Below are 21,319 nucleotides of genomic sequence, written 5' to 3' on the forward strand. Positions count from 1 at the left end.
CACACACTAACCGCCTCTATGATGACTGAATGTGGTGTTCGTGCAGTAAAAACAAAGCCCAAACTCTTGGCACCTTTAACCAGCGCTCCTTCATCTGAAAACACAAAATTGTGGAAACATCAGTCAAAAGTCACAAAGGCTGCATTTATTTTATCTAAAAAGCAGTTAAAACAGTAATATTGCAAAATATGATTACAATGTAAAATAACTGATTTCTGTTATATTTTAAAATGTAATTTATTTCTGTGATGGCAAAGCTGAATTTTCAGCATCATTATTCCAGTCTTCAGTGTCACATGATCCTTTAGAAATCAATCTGATATGCTGATTTTCTGCTCAAGAAACATTTCTTGTTATTATCAATGCTGACACTAACAGTTGTGCTGCTTAATATATTAGTGGCAACCATGATACATCTTTTGAATTTTCTGAAGAAGCAGCTTATCAGAAACCAATAAGAATATTGTGGTACCTGGTGAGGAAGCCTGGAAAATAATTTGGTCTCCTTCTCGCTCAGGAACAACAGTATGACAAACAGCCATCATGGTCAAAAACTCACAAATCTGAGGGCATGTGGGCTATAGAAAAGGAGAAAAGGGCAGATTTTAACAATTAACATACATGCTACACAAGAAACTGTGTTTTAATATCCAAGGTATAATAGAGAGCAGCTAAAAAGCTCTTACATGGTTCTTCTCAATGTTCTGGATAAGAGCAGGATCATCAAACTCAGTAGAATTATGACTTGTAGAGGGAAGATGACTGCAAAAAGATACACAGAAATAAGATGTAATGGACACATAATTTCATAATGCACATTATCCTCTTAGACCTGCGTAATATTTGCCAGGATACAGGACAGAGATAGAGTCAGCGGCATCTGACCTGAAGTCCTCCATGGATCGATCGCAGTCCAGGTCTGGGAAGTGCCTGGAGACAGCGTTATAGATCAGTGGCCACTCACACAAATATAAACAAAAAGTAACAGATCAATGCACCCTAATAGAGCCAGAACGATGCAAAGCACAAAGATAATGTGAGTGTATTGATGTACGAGAGCACTACAATTACCCGTATGTAATTCCAGCTATTGTGCACTTCTTAAAGTGCATGATGTTGCAGGTGAGAGTGCCGGTCTTATCTGAAAATAGATATTTTACCTGAAAAACAAAGAGACAGTGAATGAGATGTATTGGAGTCAAGGTAGATTAACATTTGTAAAAGTTAATAGGCAGAGCTTCTTCTCACTTGGCCTAGTTCTTCATTCAGATTGGACGTTCGGGCCATAGCAGGAGTGTCTGTCTCAGCATAATACATTTCAACATCCTGTAAATATGCATGAAGAACAAAGCATTTATTCATAACGGTTCAAATTCTTAGGTTTCAGTTTGAATCACAGTTCTTTGCTTGTGGTTTTTTAGTACATTTTAAGAAATGCTGTATTTTAACACTGCAGTGATGCACTGAAATTTTGGGTAATGAAAGTTTTGAAAGGCTAAAATCATTGACAGAAACAGAGACTAGCACTGGGTTGACAACATCGATTACTAGATTTTAATCAATACCAATATGAATTCATCAATCTTTTAGTCTATGCTGCTTTCTGTTGATGCAACATTTGTAATGTGCCTGCCATCCAATAATCGCACTAAGATTTGTGCTTTGTTACTTTTAATATGAAGCAGTCTCAACATTTTTAAATCCTGTCTATTTTATCACGAAAATCAAACCATGTAATTGATGACATTAAGTGTTAATTTACCCAGTTAATGAAGAGAGCCTGTGTGAATTTAACCACTTCTAGAGTGACCAGAAGGCTGATGGGAATCAGGTTGTTATAGAGGATGATGAAGGTCAACAGGTTGTACCAGAAGTTCAGGGAGATGTCACCTGGATAGACAATAAGCTTATTTTATGAACACAAATGCATTTATTTAGGGCTAGTAAGTGCTAATATGTGAAAAGGTACAATAAATTCACATCTAAAAGGGTAAAGTATGTTTCACTGTGCTAAACAGATGTATGTAAATATACCTGCACGGGAAAGGTACCAGCAATCCACATCCGTGTGCTGTTTATTCCATATGGCGGCCCCGATGGAGCTGACCAGCGCCATGACCAGGAGAATCCCAAACAGAACCAGGATCTGCATGTTTGTCACACGCTCCACATTAGAGCGTTTCAGTGGAGCTTTAGTGGAATTCTGCAGAATGGAAACATTAAATTAATGCTCTATACACTACCATTTGAAGGTTTGAGGATCAGATTTCTTTTTTAAATGAATCGAATTAATTTTAATTTAATAAATGCAGCCTTGGTGAGAATTAGAGACTTCATTTAAATTTTTTTTTTTTTTTTTTTTTTTTTTTTTTAAATAAATCTTACCGACACCAAAACTTTGAATAGTAGTGTAGATGCATAATATATACAATAATACAATTTACATCTATAATGACACTATAAATGGTATTAAACAGTGTAGACTTGATTATTTTTAAATGATTTCACCATTAAATACATGATGCACCAAAGATCTGTTTATGATTAACCCTTACAAAAAAGCATTGTGTGTCATGGTAACTGACTGCAATTCCATAGCACTCTGAATATTTCTGTCATATTTATGTCCATTGTATTTACATAGCATTTAAAGGGTTAGTTCACCCAAAAATTAAAATTCTGTCATTTATTACTTACCCTCATGCCGTTCTGCACCCGTAAGACCTTCGTTAGTCTTCGGAACACAAATTAAGATATTTTAGTTGAAATCCGATGGCTCCGTGAGGCCTCCATAGGGAGCAATGACACTTCCTCTCTCAAGATCCATAAAGGTACTAAAAACATTTCAATCGGTTTATGCGAGTACAGTGGTTCAATATTAATATAATAAAGCCACAAGTATACTTTTGGTGTGCCAAAAAAACAACATAACGATTTATATAGTGATGGCCAATTTCAAAATACTGCTTCAGGAAGCATCGGATCATAAATGAATCGGTGTATCGAATATGCTGTTCCGAGCGCCAAAGTCACGTGATTTCAGCCGTTGGGAGTTTGACACACGATCTGAATCATGATTCGACACACCGATTCATTGTTGCTCCGATGCTTCATGAAGCATTGTTTTGAAATCGGCCATCACTAAATAAGTCGTGATTTTGTTTTTTGGCACACCAAAAATAATCTTGTCGCTTTATAATATTAATATTGAACCACTGTACTCACATGAACCGATTTAAAGAGGAATCTCCGATCTTGAGAGAGGAAATGTCATTGCTCCCTATGGAGGCCTCACGGAGCCATCGGATTTCAACTAAAATATCTTAATTTGTGTTCCGAAGATTAACGAAGGTCTTACAGGTGTGGAACGACATGAGGGTAAGTAATAAATGACAGAATTTAAATTTTTGGGTGAACTAACCCTTTAATAGCATTCAAATAATTCTTTATTTTTCATGGTACAATTTTTAAAAAATTTAAATCCTTCATTACTCAATTGTTGTGCTACCAATCACTGTCTACATAAGTGTTATTTTAGTATTATTTATACTATTACTGTATATATATATATATATATATATATATATATATATATATATATATATATATATATATATATATATATATATATATATATAATATTTTGAATTTGCTTCTATTTTTATATTTTCAGTTTTCATTTCAAGTAATTTTTGTGTGCTTTTGTCATTTACATTATTATTAATATTTCTGTTTAGCTTTAATTTATATTTATTTCAGTTTAAGTTTTAGTAATTTTATTACTTCAACCTATTTTATCATTTTATTTTAGTTAGTTGCCAAGGCAACATTTCATCTGATATTTTATTTTATTTCAGTTTTATATCAATTAACGAAAACTATTTTAATAGTTTCAGTTTTAGTTAAAGGTCCCGTTTTTCGTGGTTTTTTGAAGCTTTGATTGTGTTTATAGTGTGCAATATAACATGTGTTCATGTTTCTCGTGTAAAAAACACAGTATTTTTCACATAATTTACTTTCTGTATACCGCTGTTTCCACTGTCATAAAAACGGGCTGATGACTTCCTTGTTCTATGAAGTCCCTCCTTCAGAAATACGTAACGAGTTCTGATTGTGCCAGCGGTTCCTGTGTTGTGATTCGACAGCAGCTTAGCGAACCTTGCCCGGAAAGGTCACGCCTCTTACCATAACGTGGAGATGCACGTGCTCAGTGTTATTGTAAACATGTCTTTAATTTTACCCTATCAATTTGAGCCGGAATCAGACCCGGTGATTGGACTGCGGGACGAAAATAACAGCGTTTCGACGACATGGCGACAAACACACTCTACAAACGCAACTCTTGTGTATTCCTGTGGGCGGAGGTTAGTCAAAAAACTGTTTTAGTGACGTCATTAAAGAAGGAAGTAGAGGGATGTAGTCCAAACTGGCCGTTCGATGTAGGCGACTTCTGTTAAATGAAATATCTCGCTTGGCATTGAACTTTGAGCTTTAAAATTTTACAGATTTTATTTATACTCTAACAACAACATTACACACTAACTAAAGTTTGAAACATGGGATCACGAAGAACGGGACCTTTAAAACAGTAACGACACTGGTCCACATCCAGCTTTTCTGAGATAACACTCACCTGCATGAGTTTGGAATCATGTCCAGTGTAGACTACAATGCCCACAACCCACTGCGTGTTCCTGAGCTGGGCACCTCGTAACAGCACCTGGTCCGGCCCAAGTGGAGCTGGGCTGTAATTCAAACACATGGTCCCTGAATGAAGTGCGTGTATGTGAGATATATTTCAAATTCACAATATTTCAAATAGTGAGTTGGCGTACTTGAGGTTGTCTAAGCGCAGTGTTCCAGTGAAGTCGTACAAGTGTCTGTTTGGCCCCTCACATTCAAGACGACCAGACAAAGCTATCAGTTCCTCCAGAGACTGAAAACTAGCTGTGAGTGAGAGACCCTGAAACACACAGAACAAACAACAAGCATGTTCAGAGCTCCAGACTAACATTTGAGCGCAGTAGCACTGTTGCTACTTAGGTCCTGTTTACACTAGTGCATTTTCGTTTTAAAAGGCATAACTTTTTCTACGGTTATGCCTGTCATTTACACTACTCTGACATTTTCGAATCTTTTCTTTTAGTTTTACAAATGGGGACAATCTTTGAAGGATGAACAAATAATGTTTTTGGTCACCACATTAAAAATAACATTTAAATTGGATAATATTTACAGCTTTAGAGTGCTAGAAAAAGTGTGAAGCACTTCAAAGTCCTTGAAAAGTGCTTGAATTTCACTCTCAAAAGGTTGCACGAACCCTGAAATGAGTAATTTAAAAACATCCGACTACTTCTGCCACAATACCATTGTTACAGTTAGTGTTACTACATTAAATCCATGGTGAATGATGGTGATTTGTGGAGTGAAAAGCCTTCTATAACTTGTTCGTTTCCATGTCAGCGCTGTTTGATCTGATATCTATAGATTATAACAGAGGATTCTGTGCCGAATTTGAATGCTTCTCACTAGATCTTGCAGCGCCCCCCATCTGTATACTTTAGATCCAAATTTGTTGACCATTCTCAATGGGAAAGTGCCCAAGCAACATTGCCCTGCAACATTGCTCAAAATATTGCCCGTGTATCATCACCTTTATAACACATTATACAAAACACAAAAGACTTTTGTAACGTACCTGTCGGATCTTTAGGTTGGTCTCGCCATCTAAGTTGGATGTTTCAGTATAGCACATCGCCTGAGGCTCACTGTGAGGAAAAACAGACACAGATTTTGAACACAAAACAGCTGAACACAAATATAAAACACAACACACAAATATTTCACTGAAACATATTCCCAAAATCACATGTAACTTATTTTTCACATCTATAAATCACACTACAGCACAAACACAGCACGACAAACCCCACAGATACACACACAAATACACTGCGGTGCTGACCTGGAGGACACTATGACCATGTCAGCCGGGAGATGCTGCCCATTGGTCACCTTGACTATGTCTCCCACTGCCACCTAGTGGGCAGGTGCAGCATTGCAAGAGCATGAGGAGGGAGAAAATGAGATTAAGAAATAGACCACAGTGTTTGGAAACAAAAAAGGAGAAGCAACACACAGCAGGATGTACATGAATCAAGTGAAAGTAAAAACAAAACAGCAGTGAGAGGTGAACTGAAAAAAGCAGATGTTACCAAAATAAAAGCTACAGGACATAAATGAAAGCATCATAGACCGAAAGAAGGGAAACACAGAGGAGTAGAATAAGAAAAAACGATGCAGAAAAAGAGACAAAAATACAGGGTTACCTGCTTCCATATGATAGTCTGCCATGCTCCGTTACGCAGTACTAGAAAACAATGACATCATCAGAAACATTCTCCTCATGAATATATAAACCATATATAAAACTAATATATAACAACTAGAAATTCACTTTATATTTAAAGACAATATTTGCCCCTAGAACCGATTTTCAGAGGCATTTGTACCCTCATGAAGGCATATTTTTTCTAAACAATTATGGATGCCAATTCTAAAAGGAAAATCGTATAAAGTCTAGGGATACACTTATATTAAAATTCTGACTAATAACAAAAAGCCAATAATTATATTTTTGTCAAAGTAGATAGATAGCCGAAAATGTAAATTCTATACTATTTAGCATAAATAATATTTTAAAAATCATTTAAATGCTGAAGTGAATTTGTCATCACAATATTATAATGTACATTATATATAATATTATATATTAAACATTAAAAATGAATAGTCATTATAAGACCGGCAACATATATTTAACATAATTAAATTATTAAATTTGTGTTTTTAAAGAGCAAAGGTAAAATGTAAAAAGCTAAATGTAAAAATATTAATAATGCTTAATATTGTATAATATTAAAGGTCCCGTTTTTCGTGGTTTTTTGAAGCTTTGATTGTGTTTATAGTGCAATATAACATGTGTTCATGTTTCGCGTTTAAAAAAAAAAAAAACAGCATTTTTCACATAATTTACTTATCTGTATACCGCTGTTTCCACTGTCATAAAAACGGGCTGATGACTTCCTTGTTCTATGAAGTCCCTCCTTCAGAAATACGTAATGAGTTCTGATTGTGCCAGCGGTTCCTGTGTTGTGATTCGACAGCAGCTTAGCGAACCTTGCCCGGAAAGGTCACGCCTCTTACCATAACGTGGAGATGCACGCGCTCAGTGTTATTGTAAACATGTCTTTAATTTTACCCTATCAATTTGAGCCGGAATCAGACCCGGTGATTGGACTGCGGGATGAAAATAACAGCGTTTCGACGACATGGCGACAAACACACTCTACAAACGCAACTCTTGTGTATTCCTGTGGGCGGAGGTTAGTCAAAAAACTGTTTTAGTGACGTCATTAAAGAAGGAAGTAGAGGGATGTAGTCCAAACTGGCCGTTCGATGTAGGCGACTTCTGTTAAATAAAATATCTCGCTTGGCATTGAACTTTGAGCTTTAAAATTTTACCGATTTTATTTATACTCTAACAACAACATTACACACTAACTAAAGTTTGAAACATGGGATCACGAAGAACGGGACCTTTAATGGTGTTTTCAGAGCTTAAATCAATAAACAATTCATATTAGCTACAATTGAACACAGATATTTGACAGATATAGGTCACTACTATGACTACAATAGCACTAAGTTCATGCCCTAGTTAATTGTTGACCCTGTTACACAGATATGTTTGTAACACTCAACCTGTTGTCTTCTTCTTGTTCACTGTATTGTCTGCTTTATGTCTTTTCTGTGAGAACACAACACGTGACATATCATAAGCATTTATTCATCCAAAATTTCAATAGCATTTCAAAAGACAATGCACTTATCCAGTGTTGTCAAAACAAGTTCTGGACAGTTTAACGTCAATGCAGAGCTCCATTCAGCAGTATACTCACATAATCCTCAATGATCTCCTTAATCCCAGCCACAGTCAGAATAAAGATAAGGGGCACCAGCGTTGTGTAGCGACCCGTCGGTGATACATCAGGGATTTGCTGCATTTGAAAATGTACACAGATAAACATAAAATGAGGAAGTTTACTGTGGTGGTGGTGGTGGTACAACAACATGCTTTGGGAAAATCTCATTTAAAATGAAAAAGATTAGGTAGGGAAAACAGAATCTTAATCTGTATGGCTTCACAAGATTTGGAATAGTGTACAAGTTCTATGGACTACTTGTATGATAGTTACGGTCCTTTTAGAAATGTAAAAGATCTAGTCACCTTCCATTGTTAAGACTATATGATCAAAATATCTTCCACAGAGGGAAAAAAAATGTCACACAGATTTGGAACGACATGAGGGTATGTAAATTTTAACTTTTGGGTAAACTATCCTTTTAAACATCTCAAAAAATAATGATGTTAGTGATCTAAATCTATAATATATAAGCACACATAAGAAAACTAGGGATGCACAATATATTGGCCGATATATGTTCATTTTTAATATTATAGTTATCGGCCCGATACAGTCAGATACAGTTTAGTACAGCAGTTTAAATCTGCGTAAATCTGTCATACGTATACAGGCAACATAAAGTTATAATGATATAATATAACATCATTATTATTGAGTGCTTGGGACATGGCTTTTAATTGTGAGACTTTTGTTTTTGTAATCAGGCTCTCAAAACTTAAATAAAAATTTGGATTTAGATTTATCTGCCAATATATCGGTTAACGGCTTTGAAATATAAAGATTATCGGTTATTGTATCGGCCGAAATTTTCATATCAGTACCATCCCCAGTCAAAACAAAGGCTGAATTCATCGTAGAAGTTTTACACATCAGGAAAACCGCTTAGCCAGAATATCTGAGGAATATCAATACAGTGCTGCCTTGCAAAGCACTGTAATGAGTAAACAACATGACACAATGAAGAAACCTTTTAGCTATTTAGCTTATTGGCACACTCTTTTTCATGCAATACTGGCCTATGTAGTTGGATTGGGTGGCAACAGTTATAGAGAGTGGATAGTGACTCATAGTGGATGAGAGTGAAATAGTGGACCACTTCCAAAAATGGACATAATACACAAATGGACATGTTGGCAAATGACTAAAAAGTCATAAGGTCAGCATAAGCAGTATGGATCCTCGGATGGATATCCCATTTGAAAGTGATCAACATGAGCAACACATTTTGTACTTTAATGTCCTCAAAACAAAGCAGATGCAGTTTATACAGTTGTCTGAGCATCCCAAGTGTCATACCTGCATAAGAGCGATGAAGAGGAAGAAGGCATTAGCTGCTCGCCTGATCTGTTCGTACAGGAACCTTGGCAGGAAGGTAAGGATCCCGTATTTAGCCGTGCTAGAGGGAGAAAAGGGAAAATTGATGTTTAAAAGCTATTTTAAAACATTTATATATACAACCAGGGCCATAAGAGCACTAATTTAGGATTAGCTCCACACAGGCTTCAAGGTAAAAGAGCATTCGTAAGTGTTTCGATACAAACACCTGACAGTTCATTGCCCACTGCATTAAATTTAGATAAACAATCCCAAAATAAGTGTCTGGGATGTTAGGATGGATGTTTCTCGGCGTGTCTGTCAATTATCCATATTGATCGAACTCCTAAGTAGCTCTTAAATAGCTGATTGTGGCAGTAAATGTTGTAAAATAGCTGTTAAGAATCCCTAAAAATAACCTGCGGATCTACAAATTTGCCTCCGTCCCAAGGCTGTCCATCTTAATCTAAACATGACGCAGTATTTGTTTGTGTGGGCGGGTTTATATCTGCATCTGGAGGCACACATTGTGTAAATCCAATCGTAAGCATGTTTCTATAATACAGCATGTGTACTTGTGCGAGCCCGGTCCACTTTGTAAACATGACACCCTTCTGGGCTCATCGGCAATGAGTTCACAGCCTAACACACCCAGTGTAACCCACACTACGGCGTCAAACAGCAGCTCGGTAGCTGACCTGGAAGTACGACAGGCTATCGTTGACATCAAAGAGTGGCTGAAACCATTCATATGATCCCCTTCATTAACATTCAGCGGTCCAATCACACACACAGTAACCCAAACTGCTGTCACCATAATGTGTAGTACCTGGGGTTACCCTAAAAGACTGATATGGATGATTGCACTGCTGGATTTGTTGATCTGGTTACTTTGTGATTGACGGCTGACCAATTGATGCCAATGCAATGGGAAGCAGAAACCAGTTGGTAAATAAAATATGAAGATCAAGGAATAAGAGAATGATCTGAACAATTCTTATTAAAATGCTCCAGTCAGAGGCATTATGCTGAAAAGCTGATGAGCAGAAAAGCTCCATCAGATCTGAAATTAAGCAATGGCTACGGATTTCTAGGCCCACCTTAATGTTGGTGCGGGAACCAAAATAGAGCCTTTAGAGCAGAATCGAATCTTTAGAATATACGGGTGGATCGATGAAGTGTGTGTGGGTGAGTGTTTTCGGTACTGAGAGGTTGATTTTTTATGAGCTTCCATATTATGGCACTAATATGAAAGTGATCTGGGATCCAAATCTATTAGGCTTTTGTTACAAGTATTGACCTTTATAACACAATCATATCCTTAAAGATTCAAAAAGTGCCATTTTGTCATCAGCACAATTTCACTGCATATGAAACCAATCAAAGTGATATAATAGCCATCCAACAGATAAAGAAACACTCAAGTCTTTAGAGGACTTGAGCACTTTGGAGACCAAAAGACTTTTTGTTCAGGAACTGCACATGAACTCTAGCCAAGCACAGCCTGGAACATGACCTTGGTGTACTCACAGGAAATCTCTGACGGAGTACTTCACCTAATGGAAGCTATTCGGATGTCGCATTCAATGCGTACTTGCATACATTTAGTATGGAATTTCCCTGAGGGAAAACCTTAACTTGATTAAAGCTTTTTTCAATCAATCTCATAGCATTGGTGGTTAATAAGATGATCTTTATGTTGGACCATAAAATGTTGGAATAGCTGTGTTGTTGGTTAGGCATCAAATAAAATGTGTTTAATTTAAAACTTAATTAAAAAATAACAGTTAAAAACAAAAAGTTGAGGGAGACTGCGAAATACAGGAAAAACAGGAAAAACAGGAGGAGGCAATGCATCCGCACTGCTGACTGGCTGTCGATGGAATATTGCCCCTCTTTGAAGTGCGCAAATCAGCCTGAATGAGTCAAACTGGTGAAAACGGACGGGCTTCTCATTGGGCTGCAGAGTGTGCAAAGAAACAGCAACAAACATAATTCTATGTTTTTCCGATGCAAGGCTTTTATTTTGAAAGACGCGTAAAAGCTGTTGACACTTTTGTCAGACGCAGTTTAGGTAAAGAGTGCCTGAGAAAAACGCGTTGTCCTGATTCAGTATCTGCTGTCAGATGAGATGTTGTCAGGCTATATGTCAGTGTCATTATTCTAACGTTATTTTCATGACTTGTTACAAAATAAAAAGTCTCACCTCAGAAAAAGCAGTTTCCATATGTTTCATTAACAGTTCATATTAGTATTTTGTATTTACAATGGTAACGGTTGTTTCCATAACCCTAAAATGGCACTTTATTTTCACTTTATGTTATTTTGAATATTTTTAAATGGCTCATTACTAAAAGAAATGGGTAAAAAATGTGGGTCCCATTGCCAAACCAGTTGAGAACCTCTGATATAAATAGTATACACACTACTGTTCAAAAGTTTTGGGGTCAGTAACTTTTTCTTCTTCTTCTTTTTAAAAGACTTTAATACTTTTATTCAGCAAGGATGCATTAAATTGATCTAAAGTGATAGTAAAAACTTCCTTGATTTCTATTTGAAACATACAGTATGCTGTTCTTTTGAAAAACAATAAGTATCACGGTTTCCACAAAAATATGATAATAATTAGAAATGTTTCTTGAGCAGCAAATCATCATATTAGAATGATTTCTGAAGGATCATGTGACACTGAAGACTTAAGTAATGATGCTGAAAATTCAGCTTTGCCATCACAGGAAAAAATTACGTTTTAAAACATATTCAAATAGAAAAGAGTTATTTTAAATTGTAATAATATTTCACAATATTATAAAGAGCCTTGGTTAGCAGAAGAGACTTTTTTCAAAATCATTAAAACATTACTGACCAAAACTTTTGAATGTGTGTGCAAGTAAAAATAAAAAAACTAAGCAAAAATATTGTATTATTGTTTTCTTGTTGATAAATGCTGGTCCTTTGCATTTACGTTAAACTAACAACAAAGAAAAAACTAAGTCTTTTCCATTTCATATAAAAAAAAGACAACAATGGAGCACTGCAACAAAGATTCAAATGTTTGCAGCATCTTTAACATTCATTTAAAATGGCTAATTTAGAGCCACAAAAAGACCAGAATAATGATAATGGAGACTTAATCATGTTCATGCACTTCAAACAAAGAATACATTAAGAGTAGAACAAAACAAGCTAGAATGAATTCAAACTACAATGTAACCTTTTCCTGTTCCGTACAATAAAGACTTGAATGGACTCACCTGACATGGTTGTCACAAAATTTGGTGGTCTGGGCTCGGTTGAGCAGCACAATCCGCGCTGTGGCATCTATCGGGTCCGCCTGTGATGTGGTTCCGGACATCTCATCCTCTGCCTTGCGGTAGCCGGCGGCCGAGCACGCGGGTCCTGCACCGTTTGAGTGATGAGAGAGAGGCGAGGCTAGCGTGAGTGTGCGTGGAAGAAGACGGGAGGAAGAAGAGACATAGAAATGTGGTTTACAGTTCAGTGCGCCGGCCACTAACACTACTACTGTGTGCTGATGCAAGCCGCCCCTGGTGTCAATGACGTTTGCCTCTGTGCACCGCCCTCCCCGTCTCCTTCATTTCCCCCCCATCCTCATCATCATCGTCCTCATCATCCACGAGCAAAAGCTCCGTCACCAATACAGCATACGCGAACGCCCACGGGACCCCCTGTATAGAATGTGCTGATGGGAGCACAATGGCGCAGCAAACACCTTTGTAGGAAACCTTGTGCATTTGTTTATCTTCATAAAAGCCTCTTTATTCCGTGGAAACACCTGTATTCACGATGCGCTGAAACGAAAAGCAATGAGACAATGGCTGTGTCTTAAAACCTAACGAGCTGCCTTCCTAGACAGCATTTAGCCACCATATACGCGCCTGATTCGAACATGTCGGAGAGTCACGACGCGTAAAATCTCTCCCATTATAATCAATGCAGCTATCTACACTTAAAGCGTTGCGTAGCCGTTTTTTTTTTTTTTTTTGACGCGCTGCAGAGCTACTCTAGCAACATTTTCTCCATCCGAATGAAATAAAATGATTTTACAAGTAAAAATATTAATGAACTAACGTATTATATTTATAAAAAAATATTTCTATTAAATATATCATTTCAAATCATGTGTAAATTAAATATCTAATTTTAAAATGAATGAAATAAATTAAAATGAATCGATATAAATAATGTTATTTATTCAGAGTAGCCTCGCGCTTACAGCTGATTGGTCCGTGAGGTCAACCTTATGCGATGACGTAGGGCTCCGATGCGTCCAGCCAGTGTAGAAGCGATTGCGGCGCGTCGCGTGGGGTTTTGAGACACAGCCACTGGACGCTGCGATTCCCTCTCATTTTGCAGCATCACAGACCACTGCCAAATGATTATTTTCCGCACATAATAAATAATGTACGCTCAGTAAATAACAGCTCTGTCTGGATGTGACAGGAGAGTTTACCCAGCTGCTGCATGATCGAAAGCGGGCGTGGAGAGATGGACTACACGCGTCACTTCTCCCATTCCAGTCAGCCTCTCTAACAGACAAGCCCCAAACCCTCTCCCACCGTGTCATTTGGGCCGCCTCGGGCAATCTCTGGATGTCTTTATAGGCTCCACTCCGTTGTGTCTTTGCAGTGACAGAAGATGGTTTCCCTCCAGACAGCGCGCTTTCCCTGTCCGCGTCTAACTACAGCATTACGTTACCCGCAGTCAGACAACACAAAAATCTTACATTTAAAGGCGCAGGCACTTGCTCGAGGGCCACACCGCTCTGTGTCCACACAATATGGATAGAAAAGCACTAAACGTGCTCAACTTCCTGTTCATTTGCTCCTCCCTGATGGAAATTTTACCTGAAGCCACAAACATACCATGTTTCTCAAAGGGTTGATGTTTGGAGGTCAAATTGTCAATTATGCCATTAAAAAAGTAATAGGAAGATTTAAATGGTTAAGACGGCTAACAGAGATTAAAACAAATGTGGATGGGGAAACAAATAAAGGTTAAAGAATATGTATTTAAAAAACACATTTATAGACCGTTTATTGGAATAGTGTGGGATTTATGAATTATTAATATGCCCCACATATTATATTATTATTAACCAAGAGATTTTGCACTAAAAAACAACCAACGTTTCAAAAGGTTTGACTAACAGATTTTGACGTTAATAAAACGATATTATTAAAAAAAAAATAATAATAATAAAAATGAATAAACATTAATTTTGCGGTGTTTTTATAAGGTTATTTTTATCTATCAGATGTAAATTGTGGATAGGGGAACAAATGTAAAGGTTAAACAATATAATTATACAATTCATAGAAAGAGATTTAGGCAAAGTTGAAAGTATATATATATATATATATATATATATATATATATATATATATATATATATATATATATATATATATATATATATATATATATATATATACAGTGGCAAGAAAAAGTTTGTGAACCCCTTGCAGAATCTGTGAAAATGAGAATTATTTTAATAAAATAAGAGAGATCATACAAAATGCATGTTATTTTTTGTTTAGTACTGTCCTGAGTAAGATATTTTACATAAAAGATGTTTGCATTTAGTTCACAAGACAAAACAATAGATTTATTAAAATAACCCCATTCATAAGTATGTGAACCCTTGATTCTCAATACTGTGTGTGGTTACCTGATGATCCACGACTGTTTGTTTGTTTTGTGATGGTTGTTCATGAGTCTCTTGTTGGTTCTGAGCAGTTAAACTGAGCTCTGTTCTTCAGAAAAATCCTCCAGCTCCTGCAGATTCATCAGTTTTCAAGCATTTTTGCATATTTGAACCCAGCAGTGAAAGTCTGACTGTCGGAACCAACAGAAGATACTTGCATGTTTCCCAGCAGAAAAATTAAGTACAATTTACTTTGATCTTCAAATTCAAAAGTTTTCACCCCCCGACTCTTAATGCATCATGTTTCCTTCGGGAGCATCAGTGAATGTTTGAACCTTTTTTAATAGTTGTGTTTGAGTTCCTCAATTGTCCTCAGTATGAAAACACAGATCTCAAAATCATTCAGTCACTGCTAGAAAGGGTTCAAATATGCAAAAATGCTTGAAAACTGAAGAATCTGTAGGATACAGAGGATTTTTCTGAAGAACAGAGCTCAGTTTAAATGCTCAGGACAAACAAGAGACTCATGAACAACCATCACAAAACAAACAAACAGTCGTGGATCATCAGGTAACCACACACAGTATTAAGAATCAAGGGTTCACAAACTTTTGAACGGGGTTATTTTAATAAATTCAGCTATTGTTTTGTCTTGTGAACTAAATGCAAACATCTTTTATGTAAAATATCTTACTCAGGACAGTACTAAACAAAAAATAACATGCATTTTGTATGATCTCTCTTATTTTATTAAAAATAATTCTCATTTTCACAGATTCTGCAAGGGGTTCACAAACTTTTTCTTGCCACTGTATATATATATATATATATATATATATATATATATATATATATATATATATATATCGGGGGCGTTTCCTCCGAGGAGGCAAGGGAGGCAGTGCCTCCTCAAAAGAAAATAGAATGACAAAATAATCCATATTACATATAAAACAACACAAATATTACAAATTACAACATTAAAAAGAGCACAAGTCACTTGTATTTCTAATGCTGCGTTCACACCGAACGTGTCTGGGGCATCTGGGGCGTCTGATTTACATGTTAAGTCAATGTAAACCCGCGTCTAGACGTCCTGTGGCGCGAATCAAACGTCTAGCATGGCGCGAATCGAGCGTCTGACGCCCTAGACGCACAAGTTGAAAAATCTGAACTTTGGCAAAAAAATTCACGCCGCGTTAACCAATCAGGAGCTTGCTCTAGTAGTGACGTGACGTAGCGAGCTGAGGTAGAAATCCGAAACAACAATGGAGGACAAAATCATTGTCGCTGTACATCTTCATACTTTTATAGAAACAGGAAAAAAAGAGGATCTTGCTTGAAAGAAAGTGAGTGAGGAGGTCGGACAATCTATAAAAAACGGTCTTTACTCAATTTGAGCTATATAGTTACATATTGAGACTACAAGCTGGCAAATTGATCTTATTCGCTGTAATTTACAACTATTTTCCCACTGACGAGTTGTGTTTATTCAGAAGAAGTGTGCAGAAAGAAGTAGAAGAGTCTGGGACACATAAAGGAGCAGGGGAGCCCCTCTCATGACGCGAATTTGCGTCTGTTGTGAAGTGAATTTCACGCGCGAATGAAGCGAGTAAACTCAAAATGTTCAAGTGTCCAACTAGACGCGTCTGACGCAAATTTGACGCCCCAGACGCGTTCGGTGTGAACGCAGCATAAAGGAACACTGCCCAACAGCGACACCTGCAGGTAAAGTTACAGCAGGAGTCATGCCTCCCTTGGCTCTCATAGAAGACCATTAGACCCCTATAGCGTGCGGTGAGTTTTGTGGGGGGTAATTGAGAATGAATGGGGGAAAGTCACGTGAGAGGAGGCAATGTCTCCATTGCGCTATGATTGGATGTAATTGGTTATGATTGGATATGATTGGTTTGTGCGATAAATCCCGCCTCTGGTTTACGTGCACGTTCTGTGTGTCAGTTTGAATGAACAAATGATGGCGTCAATGGGAAGACTAATTGAAAACTAAGTAAAGAGATCACCCAGTTAGATATCACCGCTTTATGTCGTCAAAATCAAACTTGAAATGGGCTGAAAACATGATTTTTAGTGCAATCAGCTTGGTGAAATTAAAAATACATCTTTGTGTCTGTGACAGATGGTGTTTACGGAGCATGACTGATGATCCAAAATATCCTAGGTTCACTATTAAAAAGAAAAACATCAATACTCAAATTAAATATATTGTTTAAATTGTTACAGTCTTTAGTTATTATTTTGGAATGAATGTAGAAATGCTTAAACACTAACTTGATGAGATTGACTTGGTTTTGATAAATAGAACATTTATTACAATACATTGTTAATGTAAAATTACAAAATAGAATTGTATTTGGTTTCTTTTTTGATGTAATGAAAAGTAATGTTCATTTAACAAGGAAGATGTCAACGTTAAGAGTAATGTACATGAATTTACACACATATATATATATATATATATATATATATATATATATATATATATATATAATTTTTTTACTCTCCCCCCCAGAAACTCTTAGAAGATTTGCATTTGCTGCTAATTAGCTTGCAAGTAAACAGTATATGAACATTGCGTGAGAATCTTGCTAGACTTTTCCCTCATATAGACACAACCATGCCGCCTCTTGGACCATATCTAATCCTTTATCTGCTAGTCAGTCATGAAAAAACAACCTACAAGAATCAGCTAAAACATACCCACATGAACATGCTAAGGGCTGTATCTCCATCAGATCCTTTTGCTTTCAGAGTCTGCATTCTGCTTTGTTCTCCTGCTTGTGAATACATGATCTTAAGTTACGAGGTGCAGGGTGTAAATATAGCAGCACCCATCTCTTTGGTGTCAAAGGCCAGCTTGATCACTGATAACTATCTTGCCACTAACTGAGAATTATGTGAACTTGTAATTATGTATGTTGTCATATATTTCAGTGCAGAAGACACTGGCCCTTAAATGTGTTTTTATGGAGTCATACATTATGGCTAATGTCTTTCAAGGTGACTTCAGACTTAATTGCAATGAACTACAGCGGTGAGCTAGTGGGTATAGTTTAAACTACAGTGGCTCTCAACTGGTTCTGCTTCAGGATCCAGATTTTACATTGGACATCAAGTACCGTTTATCATACAAAATAAAACAAAAATATCCTTAAAATCAATTTGTATTAATATTACAATTATTAAAATTACCTGCGCAGATCCAATAATGCAATATTATTAACACGACACTGGGCCAAATATTGTATTATTATTACATAATTAGTAGGGCTGAGCGATATATCGCATGTGATTGTCACACACATTTCGTCAGTAAACCCGGTTCCCTGATTACCGCTAAATCGCCATCACCTGCTTTCAAATGGAGCGGCATTTAATAGACAGAGCCGTAGTTCACTGACAAGCTACGCAATATCGCGTTCATTATCGAAGGCGATTCGTCTGCGATATGAACGCGATTTATCGTTCATTAGCTGGAAAATAAATCGTTCATTAGCTGGAAAATAAATCTTCGATTTTTAGTACTATATCTTTATTAGATTTGTCAAAAGTACCAACTTCGGTACCACGTCGGTACTGAAATTTTAAAAATGTGACGCTTTGAGCGCTGTTGAGCGGATTCATAAACACCTCTGATTGGCCATTGTGTTCACGGCTCATCGGATTTGTCTGTGATTGGCTTCAATGATCAACGCTTCAAAAACGCTGTAAATAGTCATCAATGACGCTCTTCACTTAGCGCTTACACAGATGCATATGGGAGCATTTGAAAGCAGGCGTCTGTCAGCGGACTGGTCCACGATATACGCCTGCTTTCAAACGCTCCCGCTCCCACTTTCAAATTCAAACACTTCCGTGTGCTTTCAAACGCTCCTGTGCGTTGATCATTGAAGCCAATCACAGACATATACGATGAGCCGTGAACACAATGGCCAATCAGAGGTGTTTATGAATCCGCTCAACAGCACTCAAAGTGTCACATTTTTAAAATTTCAGTACCGATTGGTACCGAAGTCAGTACTTTCGACAACTCTAATCATTATAGTTATTAAGTGGTCCTTGGTTTGAACGGGCCTTTAGAAGAAAAGGTTCTATATTAGAATCCAAAAATGAAAATTCTGTCATTAATTACTCACCCTATTTTAACGATGTCTTTAGTACCTTTCTGGACCTTGAAAGTGGAGGTTAAATTGCTGTCTATGGAGGAGTCAGACAGCTCTCAGATTTCATCAAAAATATCTTAATTTGTGTTAAGAAGAAGAACGAAGGTCTTACAGGTGTGGAACGACATGAAAGTGAGTAATTAATGACAGAAATTTGATTTTTGGGTGAACTAACCCTTTAAAAGGGATCCGTCATGAGCTTTATGTAGGGGTTCTCATTGTGGGATCATTTTATGGATTTAGTTTTAATTAATTTTAATTATTTATTTTGATAAAAAAAAGTATTATGCAGTCATTTAAGTCATTTCTTCTTATAGAACCTTTTTTTAAAATTGGTTCTTTATTTAGTCATGAACCCTATGGAACCCCATTGACCCTTTTTTCCAAGCGTGTTATTTTATTATTTGCATTTAGCATTATATTTTCCCTTCTGTGACCCACCAGTTGAGAACCAGTGCTTTAAACATCTGTCATGTTTCCAGACCTGCCTCACAAAATAAACATACAAAGCAACTTGGACCATAGAAGTTAGGGCCAAAGAATCAGGTATGTCCCACTTTTTTATCATGCATCACATATCCCGCTTCTCTGAATAATCACTCACTCGCTTCTCTCATACTTTCATTTTCTATTTCCTCTATTTATTCTTCCAGTCCCCAACTCAGCCATTCAATCTTAATGATTGATTGAAGGCCCTTGAGATGCAGGTTAAATTATTTTTAGCTTTGGTTACTCACAAATGGCCAGACCGGCAGACACTTGGAATTGTGGAATCAGCAAACATACTGGTAAATGATGTGCAGTACATAGACTGGACAAATAACAAACTTTTAATAAAGGACACACAGGTTAAGATTATCAACAAGCGCTGTATTCACAAGTTACCCAACATGTGCTGATAAAACTGGGAACCTAAGAGCTGCACTGACTTTTGCCCTCAGATAAAGACAAAGAAAGAAACAATAATTGTTCCGTTTTTGTGTGACTAAATCACACCCAAACACAGTCAATAACTGATAAAGAAAAGCATGGCACAACATTTCAGCTCAAAACATGATTGAACACTTGATTTCGAAAAAATAAAAAGATATTCTAACAAAAACTTAAGCCTATTTAAAAAATGTTCTGCAATATCAATTTAATTTACATTTACTTAATTTACACACACACACACACACACACACACACACACACACACACACACACACACATACATATAAAGTGTTATAAATGTATAATATAAATAAATACATATTTAACATAAATAACAATATAAGAGATCCTAAAAGCTTTAAAGCATGTAAAAATGACATGTCAATTACATGTGTGCATTTGATTAGTCATGTCTTAACCTATCACTGAGTTTGACCCCAAGCACAGTGTGGGGTGAGTGTGGTGATTTGGCCATCCGCCAGCTTTTCACCACTAAAAAGCAGCATGCTTTTAAATTATGAATAGCCCAGGGTTGCATTATTCATCCCTAAGCCTTTGTAACCGTGCTCACTTTACCCACCGCATTCTCTTATACCGCATGCATTCATTCAGCGGGCCTCTCTTATTCCATGCAATATCACTGCACATCTCTCTATCTGTATTATACTTCTTTGATTAGTCAGACTATGGTCATGCTGTTCAAATGGGTGTCAAATTCCTCTATTGTCTAGAATTTTCTGCTACGGCAACACAATGGCACTGGAATGGGTTCAAGAGGACAGTGAACCAGCAAATCATTAAAGAGGTACAGAGGTCATACAGACAACCCAACAAAATCCAAAGAAAATATTACAAGGAGGCTCTTCAATTGCAAACTACGTACAGATAAAGTCTCCCACTAGGGATGGGCGAACAGTCATTTATTCAATTCTATGGCAAGTATTTAAACATATCAGTGATGATATCTCTAATAAATGTAAAGTTTTTGCGATTTCTGAGGGTAATTATAGCAATTGAATATTAACAAGGGCGCCTTCATGTCATTCCTACACCATAATTGTCTTTCTTTTGGAACATTAAATGTGAATAGTAAGCATTGCTGTCTCTGGGTCATCTGGGTCACCAAATCATTTCAAATAGACTATATCTAAAAGGCATAATTTTATGTTTATTGAATACTATGAAACTGACTTATTTATTTATATAAGTGTATTAAGTGTCTGCATGTATGGATCATT

The 21,319-nt window shown here is 36.7% G+C and overlaps 1 protein-coding gene across 10 annotated transcripts in view; it reads right to left on the bottom strand.

The window, feature by feature from the left end:
* Positions 1 to 21,319, bottom strand: part of atp8a2 (ATPase phospholipid transporting 8A2) — a 79,840-nt gene that overhangs the window by 47,610 nt on the left and 10,911 nt on the right. For 3 of the 10 annotated variants that reach the window (XM_048174000.1, XM_048174002.1, XM_048174005.1), the window contains 17 exons: positions 12,557 to 12,734; positions 9,285 to 9,384; positions 7,962 to 8,060; positions 7,765 to 7,810; positions 6,330 to 6,370; positions 5,966 to 6,039; positions 5,699 to 5,768; positions 4,836 to 4,963; positions 4,634 to 4,745; positions 2,035 to 2,203; positions 1,763 to 1,890; positions 1,249 to 1,326; positions 1,072 to 1,160; positions 886 to 930; positions 687 to 762; positions 473 to 578; positions 12 to 94 (listed from right to left, as the gene is read on the bottom strand). In XM_048174000.1, coding sequence (XP_048029957.1) covers positions 12 to 94; positions 473 to 578; positions 687 to 762; positions 886 to 930; positions 1,072 to 1,160; positions 1,249 to 1,326; positions 1,763 to 1,890; positions 2,035 to 2,203; positions 4,634 to 4,745; positions 4,836 to 4,963; positions 5,699 to 5,768; positions 5,966 to 6,039; positions 6,330 to 6,370; positions 7,765 to 7,810; positions 7,962 to 8,060; positions 9,285 to 9,384; positions 12,557 to 12,734 — 1,622 coding nt within the window. Of the gene's footprint in view, positions 1 to 11; positions 95 to 472; positions 579 to 686; positions 763 to 885; positions 931 to 1,071; positions 1,161 to 1,248; positions 1,327 to 1,762; positions 1,891 to 2,034; positions 2,204 to 4,633; positions 4,746 to 4,835; positions 4,964 to 5,698; positions 5,769 to 5,965; positions 6,040 to 6,329; positions 6,371 to 7,764; positions 7,811 to 7,961; positions 8,061 to 9,284; positions 9,385 to 12,556; positions 12,735 to 13,773; positions 14,026 to 14,046; positions 14,395 to 21,319 lie in introns of those variants that run through there. The other 7 variants (XM_048174004.1, XM_048174001.1, XM_048174008.1 and 4 more) reach the window with 6 other exon arrangements.

The sequence above is a fragment of the Megalobrama amblycephala genome, linkage group LG22, assembly GCF_018812025.1.
Source record: "Megalobrama amblycephala isolate DHTTF-2021 linkage group LG22, ASM1881202v1, whole genome shotgun sequence".
NCBI classification, from domain to species: domain Eukaryota; kingdom Metazoa; phylum Chordata; class Actinopteri; order Cypriniformes; family Xenocyprididae; genus Megalobrama; species Megalobrama amblycephala.